The 16,640-nt window shown below is 40.1% G+C and overlaps 1 protein-coding gene across 2 annotated transcripts in view; it reads left to right on the top strand.

Annotated features, from left to right (window-relative positions):
- Positions 1-16,640, top strand: part of RFX2 (regulatory factor X2) — a 243,554-nt gene that overhangs the window by 118,257 nt on the left and 108,657 nt on the right. Inside the window, exon 4 of one of the 2 annotated variants that reach the window (XM_075283158.1) lies at positions 12,043-12,301. In XM_075283158.1, the coding sequence (XP_075139259.1) occupies positions 12,043-12,301 (259 nt within the window). The remainder of the gene's footprint in view (positions 1-12,042; positions 12,302-16,640) is intronic. The other variant, XM_075283166.1, reaches the window with a different exon arrangement.

Below are 16,640 nucleotides of genomic sequence, written 5' to 3' on the forward strand. Positions count from 1 at the left end.
AAGACACATAGCGATAAGTATAAATATAAGAGTGTGATAAATACATATGGTACTATTCCGTTATCGGGCCAGCAGCAGCGCAGTTCAGCAGCAGCTTTCGGGACAGCAGTTCAGCAGCGGGAATTACAATGACATCCGAGGACTGCTGGCCCGATGCTTGTGCCCAGTAACCAGTACATCGATGACCCCCCTCCCTTCTCCTCCTGCCAGTGCTGCCCCCCAGCTCTCCTTACATCTTCCCCGTACCCTCTCCCCGCCACACGACTAGGCCTCACCTCAGCGCTAGTACCGAGACCGAAAGGAAAGACACCGGGGCTCAATCCAGGCCCTGACAAGAAACACGCCGACTATAGGAACGGTGAGCTACAGCGAGCCGGAGGGACAAACTTTCTGCAGCGTCCGGCGGCTATCTAGTAGCATTCATTGCTCAAGATTTACGGTGAGGCCTATTACAGGGAGAGGGTACGGGGCAGATGTAAGAAGAGCTGGGGGGCAGCACTGGAAGGAAGAGGAGGATGAGGGCATCGATCGATGTACTGCCTACTACACACAAGCACGGCCTCTATCATCGGGCCAGCATCGGCTTAGTCATGTGGCGGGGAGAGGGTACGGGGTAGATGTAAGGAGAGCTGGGGGGCAGCACTGGAAGGAGGAGGAGATGGAGGGGGGGTCATTGATGTACTGGCTACTGGGCACAAGCATCGGGCCAGCAGTCCTCGGATGTCATTGTAATTCCCGCTGCTGAACTGAACTGCTGTCCCGAAAGCTGGTGCTGAAATGCGCTGCTGCTGGCCCGATAACGGAATAGTACCATACATATTAATGTTAATAAAAAAGCAGAGAATATAAAATGTGCAATATGTATAGGTCAATCCATGTATACAGAGAATGGTGTGCATAGTGTCAGCAATATAATAGTCCAATAGTTCTATGTATATAGGTATAAAAGGATGCACAATATAACAGGTGTATCTGTGTGTGTATATATAATATTATATATATACTAGCTCAGGGATCGGCAACCCCTGGCACGCGTGCCAAGACTGGCACGCGAGGCATATTTTGCTGGCACGGCAGCCAGCCGGCAACTTTCATACAAATTCAGAGAGAGAGCGCGTCCCTTCAGTGCTCTGCTATAGAGCTGAGGACACGCCCCCTTCTCTCCCTGCCCACCAATCAGAGGTGAGCCTCTCACTGCACAGGATAAGGGCTCCCTGGACCTGCTGCTACATGTAAGGAGCTCCTGCCGTCTGCAGCCCTGAGGAGAGAGAGGAAGCTCCGGGAGCAAAGTGAAAGTAAAAACACCAGGTACGTGTGTTACTAACTATTCTCAGTAATATCAGGCATTTGGGGTGATTACTTTAGTGTTAGTAACCCCATGTGCCTCACATTAATAGCAGTTAACCCCATCATGTCCCTCACATTAACCCTGTGTGGCTCACATAAGGGTTACTGATGTGTGAGACATATGGGGGTACTAATAAAGGACCTATATAATGAAGATATTCACTTATTACCTCCATATGTCTCACATATCAGTGTCCCTTATGTAAAGCACACAGGGGGTTAATGTGAAGGACATGATGGGGTTAACTGCTATTAATATGAGGCACATTGAGTTAACCTGTAATGCACATGACCAGACTCTACAACTGTGGATAAAAGTACAGACCTATATATTTCAATTGACCCATATATACAGCCATTCTTTTTGTAGCTGTGTATCTGGGCCAAATTGAAGAGCTGAAAACTATTGAGCAGGTCCTATATGTGTCCTATACATCCCCTATATCTGTCCTATACATCCCCTATATCTGTCCTATACATCCCCTATATGTGTCCTATACATCCCCTATATCTGTCCTATACGTCCCCTATATCTGTCCTATACGTCCCCTATATCTGCCCTATACATCCCCTATATCTGTCCTATACATCCCCTATATCTGCCCTATACATCCCCTATATCTGCCCTATACATCCCCTATATCTGTCCTATACGTACCCTATATCTGTCCTATACATCCCCTATATCTGTCTGCATTTGCAGCCCTGTCAATTCATTTTTAACATATAGGTCAGTGAAAACCACATCCATGCCATTTGTATGCAGGAGGCGTAAGGCTGAGGCCCCACATTGCAGAAATGCAGCATTTTTGTTGCAGATTTTCATGCGGTTTATTTCAACCAAAGCTAAAAATGGCTACAGAAGGAATGGGAAATATATAGGAAGCTTCTTATACGTTTCCCTTCTGCTTTATCTACTCCTGGCTCAGGCTCAGAAAAACGCAGCAAAATATGTAACAAAAAAAGCTGTGTTCCAACAACGCGGGGGCCTTAGGCTAAAGCCCCACGTTGCAGAAACAGCTTTTTTTCGTTGCAGATTTTGCAGGGTTTTTTTTTTTAGCCGAAGCCAGGAGTAGATTGAGCAGGAGGGAGACATATAAGAAGCTTCCTATATATTTCCCATTCGTTTTCTAGCCATTCTTGGCTTTGACGTAAAAAAAAAAACGCAGCTAAATCTGCAATAAAAAAGCTGCATTTTTGTAATGTGGGGCCTCAGACTTAGTGTGATTCTATTGGGTGGTGACACTGTAACTAGATGCAATTAAAGCCAAATCCAGTTCCTGGGCACCAGTGCGGCCACTTTGTTGAAAGTGTGACACCCATTAATTCCTGGCTGGGGTTTTGCTGTTACTGCACCGCCAGGAACTAAAAGTGACAAATTAATCTGCGTTTCACTTAGGGAGCGTTCACACTACCGTCTGTGTCCGTCAGACAATGTCCGCTGCTAATGTCTGTTCAAAATCTTGCACGGATATTAGTATCGGACACTAGCTGTGTCCGTGACATTTTGCATTGATTTAAATGGACATCGGGTGCGTTCGTTTACTGTTTGTGGGTGTCCTTAAGTGTCCGTTCCCAAAGATGTCCGACTTTTCAAGCGGACAGAAAAACCTACATGTCGGGTTTTGCTGTCCGCTTGAAAAGTCGGACATCTTTGAGAACGGACACTTAAGGACACCCACAGACAGTAAAAGAACGCACCCGATGTCCATTTAAATCAATGCAAAATGTCACGGACACAGCTAGTGTCCGATGCTAATGTCCGTGCAAGATTTTGAACGGACATTAGCAGCGGACACTAGCTGTCGGACACCGACGGTAGTCTGAACGCTCCCTTACAGAAAACTGAAGTTACTAACGGCCAAGGACTGGATGGAGCATACAGGTACATTGTGTGTCAGCGCTTTACAGGTATGACCTTACTCTGCTCCCAGTCACATACATTACCTCTAATTGTGGGTTACGCATGTACTTACATTGCTTCTAATGGAAAAGAACATGTGTATCCAGGCAAATAGTGGTAAGTGCATGTGGCTGGGAGCGCAGTATGACAGCACCCCTATGTTGTGGTTTGTGCTATATGACTTTAGTGTAGGTGTCGTCAGCTTTACAATTATTGCTCGGCACTCCGAGGACCTCATCTTTGATTTTTTTGATTTAAATCGGCACGCCGAACAAAAAAGGTTGCCTACCCCTGTACTAGCTGGTACCCGCGACTTCGTCTTCGGTGATTGTAGCAGTGGGTATATACAGGCGCTATGGGATATGAAATGTAAGTTTGTATCTTGTTTTTGCTGTAATTCAGAGAATACCTGAGACTTTTGTGTTGAAGTTACTTTGTATTTGAGCTGCTATACGGTGTTGTGAGAAACTTTACATAGTGACTTTGGGACAGAGGTATTTGAAGTTAACCCTTTCCCGCCGATGGCATTTTTTGTTTTTCGTTTTTGACTCCCCTCCTTCTAAACCCCATAACTTTTTTATTTCTCCGCTCCCAGAGCCATATGAGGTCTTAATTTTTGCGGGACAAATTTTTCTTCATGATGCCACCATTAATTATTCTATATAATGTACTGGGAAGCAGGGAAAAAATTCAAAATGGGGTGGATTTCAAGAAAAAATGCATTTCTGCGACTTTCTTACGGGCTTTGGTTTTACGGCGTTCACTGTGCAACCAAAATGACATGTCCCCTCTATTCTGTGTTTCGTTACGATTCCGGGGATACCAAATTTATCTGGTTTTAGTTACATTTTGACCCCTTAAAAACAAATCCAAAACTGTTAAAAAAAATTTTTTTTTGAAAAGTCGCCATATTCCGACAGCTGTAACTTTTTTTATACGTGCGTGTATGGGGATGTATAAGGCGTCTTTTTTTGCGGGCCTGGGTGTACTTTGTAGTTCTACCATTTTCAGGAAATGTTATTGCTTTGATCACTTTTTATTCAAATTTTTATCAGAATCAAAACAGTGAAAAAACGGCGGTTTGGCACTTTTGACCATTTTTCCCGCTATGGCGTTTACCGAACAGGAAAAATATTTGTATAGCTTTGTAGAGCGGGCGATTTTGGATGCGGGGATACCTAACATGTATGTGTTTCACAGTTTTTAACTACTTTTATATGTGTTCTAGGGAAAGGGGGGTGATTTGAATTTTTAATCCTTTTTTTTGTGTGTTTAATATTTTTTTACTTTTTTTTTAACTTTTTTTTTTTTTTTTGCATTTATTAGACCGCCTAGGGCTATTGACATGGGTGGGCAGTGTCGGGGATTGTCAGAGCGGTGGGGGTCGGCAAACATGGCTGCTCCGGAGCATTAAAGAGAGCCTCCTGGAGTATCGTTAAGGTGAGGGGCAAAGTGGTAAAGTCTATGTATATGTGATTGTGTGGGGTTAGGGGCGAGGCTGCAGAGGGTAATATGAATTTTGTGGCTTGCTATGGTCCAAAGTGTGTCAGATTGCAGAGATGGTGGTGTGAGTTTGGGTTTTGTGGGGGTCCTGGCACAAACGTATGTGCGCTATTGTGACGAAAAGTAGCCTATTGCGCAATCGGGTGTATTAACTATGTTTGTGGAAACTTTCAGCCAAATCGGTCGAGCGGGTTTTGCGTGATTGACTAACAAACATCCGAACACACAAACCCACAAACATCCAAACTCACAAACTTTCACATTTTATAATATTAATAGGATATGTATATGTGTGTGTGTGTATATAGTTGACTATACAAATAAATAAGCCAGTCCATGGACAGGTTCTATATTTTAGGGGCTCTGCAAATGCGACATGGCACCCAAAAACTGTTCCAGCAAATTCTGCCCTCCAAAAGCCAAATAGTGCTCTTTCCATTCCAAGATCCACCATGTACCCATACAACAGATTATGGTCACTTATGGGGTATTGCCACGTTCATGAGCAAGTTTTTAACAAACTGTGGGGTGCTCCTTGAACTCCTTATTGAAAATGAAAAATTTGGGGAAAAAGTGACACTGTAGTAATATATCATTTACACATTCTAATAATAAAATATCTGAAAAAAGCTGCCGAGTCAAAATGCTTGATACATTCTGTGAGGGGGTGTGGTTTCCAAAATGGGGTCACTTTTGGAGGGTTTCCTTTATACTGGTATTTTATGAGCTCTGTAAATGAGACATGGCACAGAATCCGCTGGAAATAATAATTTTTTTGCCATCTCACCTTAAAAAATATGCTATAAAAAGTGATCAAAGTCGTATGTGCACCAAAATAGTACCAATGAAAAGCACAGGTTGTCTCGCAAAAAATAAGCCCTCAACCAACTCTGTCAATCGAAAAATAATAATGTTACGCATCTCAGAAGATGGCGATGCAAAAAACATTGATTGTCCCCAAATGGGTTTTTGTTCGGCAAAATTACTAACGCATAAAAAAAACCTATAAATGAGGTATCGCCGTGACCGTACCGACCTGCAGAATAAAGTTCACATGATACTTATGCTGTAAACCATGTGGAAAAATATTTAAAAAGTTAAATGCAATGCCAGAATTGATTATTTTTTTTTTTTTTTTATTTTTTTTTATATTATCCAGCAAAAAAGAGTTAATAAAAAAAATAGCCAATAAGCTATACAAGAAAAAAAAAAAAAAAACAATAGAAGAGACTCCCAAAGTGACCCCCCATTCATAGTAGCTACTGGGACATAGTAGGGAATTTGGTGTTCCCTATGTCCTCCACACAGCTTATATATTACCTCTTCACCATCCGCTGTGCATTCACATCTGGGATACTAATACTCACTACACCCCCTGATAAAGTCTTTGAGGGGTGCAGTTTCCAAAATGGGGTCACTTTTGGAGGTTTCCCACTATTGTGGTACTTCTAGGGCTCTGTAAATGCAACATGGTATCTAAAAACCATCCTAATGAAATTGCTGCCAGAAATCCCTAAAGGTACTCTTTGATTTTGAGGACACTTATTGAGTCACGTTGCACAGAAGGGCCACATATGGGATATTTCTACAAACTGCAGAATCAGAGAAATAAATATTATGGTATGTTTTGCTGTTTAGTTTGAAATGGAAAATGTGCGTAAAAAAAGTGACATTTGGAAATTTCACCTTCATTTTGCATTAATTCCTGTGGAACACCTAAAGGGTTAATAAAGTTCCTATATACAATTTTGAATAGTTTGAAGACTACTGTTTCAAAAATGGGGTCATTTATGGGTATTTTCTATTATATAGGCCCCTCAAAGTCACTTCACAACTAAATAGGTCCCTAGAATACAAAATATTTAAATTTTCTTGAAAATCTGACAATTTGCTACTAAAGTTATAAGCCTTCTAACATCCTAGAAAAGTAAAAGGACATTGAAGAAACAATGCCAATATAAAGTAGACATATGAGAAATGTTAATTAGGAAGAATTTTGTGTGATAGGACTGTCTGTGTTTTCACGAGAATAACAAACTTTCAAAATTGATAATTTTATGTAATTTTCAGTATATTGTCCTTTTTTTTAACAAACGCAAAGTATAATGACCAAAATTTACCCCTAACATAAAGTACAATGTGTCACGAAAAAACAATCTTGGAATCACATGGATAGGTAAATGCATTATGAAGCTATCCTCACATAAAGTAAAAGACGTCATATTTGAAAAACAGGGTCTGAGCCTTAAGGCCCAAACTATCCTGCGTCCTTAACGGGTTAAACCATGAAAATCGCAGTTACACTTGTAAGCTTCATAATGTCCAAAATATATTAACCCCTTACCCACATGCGCCGTAATAGTACGGCGCATGTCGGGTCTGTAACTATGGCGACCGCTCGGGAGATGGGCGGCCGCCATAGCTTAGGGTGTCTACTGCTTTAAGCAGTAGACAACCGGCTCTAATGCCTCCGATCGGTCCCCGGCCCCGCGGTCAATTTTCCCGGTGGCGCATGGGCGCCGCCATTTTGCCCGGGATCGCCGGCTCCTGGAGCATGCTCCAGGGCCGACGTCCCGTTGCCATGACAGCCGGGAGCCTGTAAAAGGCTCCCAGGCTTGTCTGCAAATCCTCTCTTTTGCAGGCTGGTCTATGCAGCCTGCAAAAGAAAGGATGATTTTTTGCAATGCATTGCAATGCATTAGCATTGTAATGCATTGCATTAGTGATCAGACCCCCTGGGGTTCAACACCCCTAGGGGGTCTAATAAATGCAAAAAAAATAAAAATAAAAAGTAAAAAAAATATATATAAAAAGTATTAAAAGTTCAAATCACCCCCCTTTCCCTAGAACACATATAAAAGTAGTTAAAAACTGTGAAACATATACATGTTAGGTATCCCCGCGTCCGAAATCGCCCGCTCTACAAATCTATAAAAATATTTTTCCTGTTCGGTAAACGCCGTAGCGGGAAAAATAGTCGAAAGTGCCAAACCGCCGTTTTTTCACGGTTTTGATTCTGATAAAAATATGAATAAAAAGTGATCAAAACAATAACATTTCCCGAAAATTGTAGAACTAAAAAGTACACCCGGCCCCGCAAAAAAAGACGCCCTATGCATCCCCGTACACTTTTGTATAAAAAAGTTACGGCCGTCGGAATATGGTGACTTTTAGAAAAAAAATTTTTTAACACAGTTTTGGAATTTTTTTTAGGGGTCAAAATGTAAATAAAACCATATAAATTTGGTATCCCTGGAACCGTACCGAAACACAGAATATAGGGGACATGTCATTTTGACTGCACAGTGAACGCCGTAAAACCAAAGCCCGTAAGAAAGTCGCAGAAATGCATTTTTTCTTCAAATCCACCCCATTCTGAATTTTTTTCCTGCTTCCCAGTACATTATATAGAATAATTAATGGTAGCATCATGGAGAAAAATTTGTCCCGCAAAATTAAGACCTCATATGGCTCTGGGAGCAGAGAAATAAAAAAGTTATGGGGTTTAGAAGGAGGGGAGTCAAAAACGAAAATCAAAAAATGCCATCGGCGGGAAGGGGTTAAAGGACAATTAAAAGATTATGGCAATATATTGCAGAGATATGGTAGGTAATAGTTATTAATGTATTTGTGTGATATGACTGTTTGAAAAGCAGAGCATTTTAATAAATATAAAAATATTGAAAAATATTTTCCACTAACATGAAGTACAATGTGTCACAAAAAGTACAATCTCAAAATCACTTATGCAAGTTAAAGGGGTGTTCCCATCTACATAATTATTTTTAAATTTGTAGATAATTAAGTTAAACATTTTTGCAAATATAAGTACCGTATATACTGGAGTCAGCAAAAAAAGGGTCTATGACCAGCAACTATATAAATGTATAGAATCTCCCATAAGAGAGAGAGAAAAAAAAAGTTCTATATCTCTCTTTTCCCTAGAATACATACAAAAGTAGAAAATGACTGTGAAACACATACACATTAGGTATCCTGTGTCTGAAAGTGCCCGGTCTACTGAATATAGGGTATCTGCAGTGTTCCTGTTCTGTCGGGAAGGGGTTAATAGGAGCACTGCAGATACCCTATATTCAGCAAGGCTGATTTCCAAGTGGGGGAAGAAACAACAGCCCTCAAGCTCAGGGAAGCAAACAGACAACCAAAACATCCCCTCCCCTTTCCCATCACCCAGCAACTACTGCGCCCGAAAACTCCGACCATTTTAATTTTTGAAATTTTCCAGTAGCTGCTGCATTTCCCTCCCTCAGCTTATACTTGAGTCAATAAGTTTTCCCCAGTTTTTTGTGATAAAATTAGGGGGGTCGGCTTATACTCCGGTCGGCTTATACTTAAGTATATACGGAAATTAAAAAATTCTGCAGTTTTAAAGATTTTCTCTAACTTTCTTAGTGGTGACAGTCTTTTATCTTGATCGGTTGCCATGGATACGAATACCAATGCAGAAACTTTCTAAGGTCAGAAAATCAGCCATGATGTTCTTATTGTGGCCTGGATATCTTCTGATACATGTAATGTCCCTGTCTGATAACCCAGCTACAATAAGAAAAACATAGCTGGGTTCCTGACAAGTCCCAGACCATAGAAAGTTTCTACATTAGTGGTTGTGTCCATGGCAACCGATCAAGATGAAAGACTGTCCCCACTAAGAAAGTGAGAGAAAATCTTTAAAACTCTGCAGAATTTTTAATTACTTATATTTGCAAAAATGTTTAACTTTTTTAATTATCTACAAATATAGATATGATCATGTACATGGGAATACCCCTTTAAATCATCTCAAAGTTATTGCCATATAAAGTGACACGTCAAATTTGAAAAATGAGGCCTGCTCAGAAAGGCACCTTTTAGGGTATGTCCTGAAATGGTTAAGGAAGGCATTTTTGTTGGTCCACAAATCCGACACTTCATAAATCACAAGCACTTCGAAAAGCTGCTAATGGGGTCTGAGAAAATTGCTTGGAAATCTTTCAAGGGTTTTTCAGAGAATTTTCTTGGTAACGATCAAGCACCAAATTGAATTGGTTGACAACCACCTTGAAGCTTACAAAGCAATGAAGTACAATGTTATTGAAAATGTATTTTCTGTATTCTCATTTGGATTTTTTTTACCTGCAAATCTTGGTGCCATCAGTGATAAATATAAAGAACGGTTTCACCAGAATATTGCCATCATTATGCGTATTATAACATGCGTTATCAAGGCTAATGGAATCTATCAATGCTAGCTAACTATTGCTGGACACTAATACAGGATGCACCAGACATTAAGTACAAAAGAAAATTAGCAGCAAAACTTTTTTCGTTCATTTGAATGCTTCATAATCACTAACTCTTAATCTCATGTTTCTTAACCTTTTTCTTGCCAAGCACGTAGCTCTACGTCCTCCCAGGGTGGCACTTGTCTAGCCGAGAACGTAGCTGCTACTTCCTTACTTACTTCTGAAGCCCATATCTCTGGACTCCTTTTGGCTATGAAGATAAATTTAGATTCATTTTAAAGATGAGAATTTCATCTTTAAAATTATACCAAGGTCTTCATATTAACCCTTAAAGTGCCGAAGCGATTCACTGTTGAAAACGCTTTTCGGGATTGAGATCACATTGAAGATCTCAGTTCCCGACATCCTTTTTAACAGCGATTCACTTAAAATCTGTAAGGGCTCATATGAAGAACTTGGAATCTAAAATTATCTTCATAGCCCAAACGAGTCCTGAGATACAGGACTTTAAATTGCAGGGACTGCTATTGAGTAGCGGGGACTTTCAGTCCTTGTTAACCCCTCTCCTGCCAATCAGAAATCATACTATACTTTTGCGCTCTGATTGTCTCATACAGGTATAATGTAATTCCCCTCTGAGCTTTGCTAGAGGGATATTCTTATGTTATACCCTCTGAGCATAACCAGGAAGTTTATTGGCGCTGTGACCCAGACGTTTACCATTGTCCAGGTAGCAGCGCCAAAAAAAAGTACACAAGTCATGAATAAAGTTTACATTTCACCCTGTCCTGTCCATACCTGAGCTTTCTACTGTAAAATATGTCTATAGCTATATTCGTTACATGCTAAAATAATAGTAATAATAATTATCTCTAGAGATGAACGTATAGTTTGATAAAGGTGAAGTTGAAGGTTTGATGAAGGTGCCTGTTCATATACAGTACCAAGTGGCATTCTGACAAAGCTGCAGGTGTGTACTTTAAGAAAATATATAGGTATGGCAGGGTTGGATGATTTTTTTTAATGTTGCAATTTAGGTTTGATTTGTCCATCTCAAAACTGTGAAAATTGCTCTGCCTACTGGAGCTGCAAAATTTCCAGAGACCCTTGGCAGTGAAAGGGTTAAAGTTTCTACGTAATACAGACTATTAGAAATTATATTTCTGCTTAGCTTGAATGGGTTTATCATAAACGCCTGAAATTTTCAAAGAAACAAAACTTCAGTAAAAAATTTGTTGTCACACACAGAAAATAAGCACTTCACCTGAAGGGAGGTGTTCGTTTTACGGACTGGCACTTTATAATACCCCCTCATATATGTCAACCTTCTCAATACTAGATTTATGCCATAGGAGCAAGGGACAGAGCTTATTTTAACAATCAAAGCTTCTTACCTGCATTATGGTCTGTCCATTCCTCCAGGTGAGACCTGAATTGTCTCGGGAAAGGTGACGATCAATAGATTAGCGCCATATTTCTGTGATCAAAATCAGACTGTCCAGTTATTTTCTGTATGGAACCAAATTAGAAAACTTATTCGAATTTGGAGAATCAAGACAGATAGGTAGTTCTCATTTGGATGATTCTCATTTATTAAATAAACTGACGTCGTATACAGGCTGTGGATTCTGGTGGCGCAAGTTTTGCTTTGTAATGATTGACATTTAACATTATTGGTTAATACAGCATCACGTTCAGCTCATGATTTTCTGCATGTACCGATCATTCTCATCCATCAGAAAGCCTTGAAAGCTGCTTGACAGTGAACAATATTTTGGTTATTCTCTCCAGAGCTTTGTATACAGCATTCAGGCATATAATTCAAACAGTAATTAATACTGACACGAAAATTAAATATTAATATTTTCGTTCAATTTTCGGATATTTTCTACTACATCAGGTATCTGAAATTTTTATAAATTTAAATTATGTATCTATTATGTATCTTTATCTTTGATATAGTTCTTCTTTATGCCTGTAACTACAAACTGTCTGTGTAGCCTATTACTTGTGAATTCACCATGCCCTTTTAATTTTAATCAACAGCAGAACAGCTTATTCCTACAATGCTGAAGCACAGATCTATGCTCCAAGTAGTGGTGCCTCTTATTTCGACTCTCAAGGTGGAGCTGCCCAAGTGACCACTGTGGTCTCCTCTCCTACTGCAATACCTTCCCACAGTATGGTGGGCATCACTATGGATGGGAGCCAAATTATCTCTAGTTCTGGAGCTTACTTGATCCATGGTGGCCTGGACAATTCTCGCCATAGTTTGTCTCACACTTCTCGATCCTCGCCTGCAACGGTGCGTATATTGTGCGTATGTATGTTTTTAAATGATGTGTACTGCATGCTTTCTATAGGTTGCATCTGTTACTGAAATCCATTAGTCTTCATTTAAAGGTCACATAGTTTGTCATCCAAAACATATGCATGCTAGTAGAATAAAACTACAGGATAAAGTGACGTTTACATAAGTCTCTTTTAAGTATGTTGTTCTGATCAATCACAGGATCAGAATAGATTGAAAGATGAAATGATGGATGCAGAGGCGAGCATATGCTTTTTAGATCGGTCATCGTTCACTGTAATGTGTTCTTTGGGTCCGCTTCGGGACCCGAGGAACGAAACCTAATCTGCTTAAAAAGCAGTTACCCTCGAAAACTATAATGGAGTCGGTCGCATTTCTACCTGGAAAATGCAGAGAGAAAAGTCCTGCTTGTGGGACTTTTCTCTCCGCATTTTTCAAGCGAATTCAGCGACTGAAACCCCAAATGGAGTGAACCCAGCCTTGGCAAACTTATGAAACCTTGCACACCTTTTTCTTAATTTTTATTTTGCCTTTTTAAATCTTTGTTTTCTTGTATCATAAACACCAGTCCTGACGTGCTGATTTGCTACTGTTGGTCTTATTCTTAAGTAACCTGTCCCATGTAACTCTTTTAATTCTGTCTTCTGATTCTATTTTTGAAGATATAAAGCAAGTATTAAATAGTCAGACGTGCTTTATATCTAAACTTTTGAACAACTTTTGATTTACTGCCAGCATTTGTATCCTTAATAAAATAATTTACTTCATTAATGGATTTGAGCTCTTTTCCATGAATTCCTACACTGAAATTCACTGAAAGAAGAGATTCTTGGGCTAACTCACCCACCCCCATTCAGAATCAGATTCTCTGTATTACACCCATATACTCTGGTAATGCCAATAACGAAAAAGTGGTTAGAAAGTGGATTTTGGTGCAGGATTTAACATAAAGGTGTCAAAATCTTTTGTACAAAGTACTTTACAAAACCTTGTGAGTTTTGGCTCAGAAGATATTCTCTTTCATGAGAGCAGAGCTGCATTAAAGGGATCAGTGCACAAACAGCACTGGGGGCGTCCCCAATGCTGCGAGAGAACTCTCCAGTGATGCCTCCATTTTCTTCTGGAATGGCCTCTTCTTCCAGCACTAGGGGTCAAACTTCTAGGCATGCGCAAGTCGACTCTGCCATCGAGCCTCGGGCAGAACCGACTGCACATGCGGGCGGCCATTTTTTTTATTTATTTTTTTGTGGCCGCTAACGTGAGCATGCACAGTATGCTCCTGTTTGCCGTTGAGCATACTGCGCATGCTCATGTAAGCAGGCACAAAAGAAATGGCCGGCCGACATATTTTATTACGCACCTGACGGCAGGTACTCACTATCTGAGAGGGCGACATCAGTAGTACGTTTTAGCTGTAACTGACAGCTAACACCTTCTCCATAACCCTCGCTCCAATTGGAGATTTTAATCCCTTTAATGTCATGAGCAAACAGTAAAACAATTATGTAAGCTACACTGAACTGCGAAAAAAAACTGAAAAAAAGATCTCATCTTACAAAATATGCCATGAAAAGTCATTAAAAAGTCATACGTACCCCAAAACGGTAGCATTAAAAACATTGTCCTGCAAAAATAAGCCCTCCACCAACTCTGTAAAGCAAAAAATATAAATGTTGCGCATCTCAGAAGATGGTGATGGGAAAAATAGATTCATGTCCCCAAATGTGTTTTTGTTATGCAGAATTAGTAACACACAAAAAACAATATAAATTGGGTAATGCAGTAATTGTACCGTCCTGCAGAATAAAGATATCATGTTAAAACTCATTGCCAGAACTGATGCTTGTTTTTATTTTTTTTTGCTTTTTTTATATCCATCCAAAAAAGCTAATAAAACTTAGTCAAGTTATAGGCATCCAAAAATGGTGCCATTACAAAATGAATTTCTCCCCTCCAAAAACTTAGATAAAAACTTAAAAAATTGCCAAATCATTTGAACACAACTGGCTGCTGCAGGAAGGGAATGTATAAGCTATTTGCATATATTGAGACATATAACAGACCAGAAGTGACTTCCACCTTCCAGAGTGACCACCCCAATCATAGGAGCTACAGGGGATTTAGTAGGGAATATTGGTGTTTCCAATGTACTACGCACAGTTTACATATTCACTCTTCGCCATCTGTTATGTATTCCCGGCTGAGAGACTAATGCTCACTAAACCCTCCTTCATAAATTGAGTGGTGCAGTTTTCCAAAATGGGATCACTCCCTAGGGTATTCCTTTTTATCTGGTATCTTAGAGGCTCTGCAAACATGGCTTGTTTGCTATCTGGATGACATCTACATCTGCTCCAAAAGCCACACAGCGCTCCTTCCCTTTTGTGACCTGCTATTTGCCTAAACTTTGCTTACATGTATGACAGTGTTGTACCCAGCATGACGTAATGTGATATGTGGGTATAAATTGCTTTTTTTGTCACATAACCAGGCGCAGGTGGGAGCGTTGGCTTTGGGCACACAGATTTAGGCAGCATGGTTTTTGAACATCATGATGTCATAAGCAGGGCCTTTTTGGTCCCCTGTTCAGTTAACTAACTTGTGAGTGACTGTTGCTGGCCAAATTCAAAGACTTAAGTTGCTAGCGATGAAATCCCACACCACACAAGAAAAGTTGGTAAAAGAATTTCTTTCTTAGTCTGAGCAATGCGCACAAAGAGACCTTTATTACAGAATGTGCAGGTTTTTATATCCACATGCAGGAAATAAACAGCAAGCTCTGATTGGTTGGTCGAGGTATCCGCCTCCTGTGACATCAGCTCCAGGGCACTCCAGTGACTTCTTGCCATGTGGGTTCTGTGATGTAGTTCATGTGGGCGTGGCTTCTTGCCATTTAATTCTGTTATGTAGTTCCTGTAGGTGTGGCTTCTTGCCATGTGATTGTCCACATGCCCAAAAGCTACACCTGAGCACCCCCTAGAGGCCATCTTGGTATGTATCCAGTTTCAAATGTAAGTAATTATACTGCATTTAATTTTAAGGATAACAATGTTTTTATGATCATATATTTACAACCTTCACAATGACACTTCTGCAGAGCTCCAGAAATGCCAGTAAAATGGAATCCCCTGAAATGTGACCGCATTCTGGAATCTACACCCCTGAAGGAATTTATCCAGGGCCACAATGAGCATTTTTAATCCCCAAGTGTTTCTATAATGTTATTTTTCAGAAATGAACACACAGCTGATGGTGAAAGGTGAAAATGATCATTTTTTTCCGAGCTATGTCATTTCAGTGCGTAATATGTTATGCTCAGCTTGTATTAGGGATAAATGCTCCAAAAGCTGCTGTGCCTATGATACCCGCTTAATAGTTTTTGAGGTATGAGTCTCTGCTGACACAAGCTTGGCACAACTTATCGGGTATTGAAATGACATATCTCTGAATAAATTGCAATTTTCACTTTTCATTATCAGCTGTGCAGTAATGCAATGCTCAAGGGTTAAAAATGCTCGCTATACCACTAGATAAATCCCTTGAGAGGTGTAGTTTCCAAAATTCGGTCACATGTCTGTGGATTCCACTTTACTGACAATTCAGTGGCTCTACAAAAGTGGCATTGCGTCCAAAAACCAAAATGGCACTTTTTCTCTTCTGTGCCCAGCTGTATGTAAATAGCAGTTTATACCCACATATGACACATTATTCTGGGTACAATAATGTCAAACGTGGGCATAACCTGCTGTTTGGGCACAAAGGAGAGTGCAAATGTGAGTGTTATGTGCTTTTGGAGTGCAGATTTAGCTTCTTGGTTTTTGGACACGTCACAGAAATTTTGTAGAGATTTTAAAATTGCCCCTACAAAACAGTGGCCACTTCTTGGGGGAATTCCACTTCACTGTCACCTTCAGGGCTCTGCAAAAACATGGTGTCCAGAAAGTTCCTCTAAATTTATAATTCAAAAGCAAAAAAGTGCTGTGCTCATTCCCTTCTGAGTCCTGCTATGTGCCCAATCAGCAGTTTATGCCCATATATACAACTTTTTTGTTCCTGGAATAGCCAAATTAATACTTTTAGGAGTGCGTGTCTCTGATTACACAAAGTGGGTGCAACATATTGGGCACTGAAATGACATATTTCTAGAAGCAATTCAAATTTCACGTACATTCATTTTTAGGAAGCATTCTTAGGATCAAAATGATAATACCATTTGAGAAATTTCTTGCGGGTTGTAATTTCTAAAATGGGGTCACTTATGCGGTTTTCCATTGTATTGGTACTTTAGGGGCTCTGCAAATGCAACATGTCACCTGAAAACACTTCTAGCAAA

This window comes from Leptodactylus fuscus, chromosome 1, assembly GCF_031893055.1.
Source record: "Leptodactylus fuscus isolate aLepFus1 chromosome 1, aLepFus1.hap2, whole genome shotgun sequence".
Lineage (NCBI taxonomy): Eukaryota > Metazoa > Chordata > Amphibia > Anura > Leptodactylidae > Leptodactylus > Leptodactylus fuscus.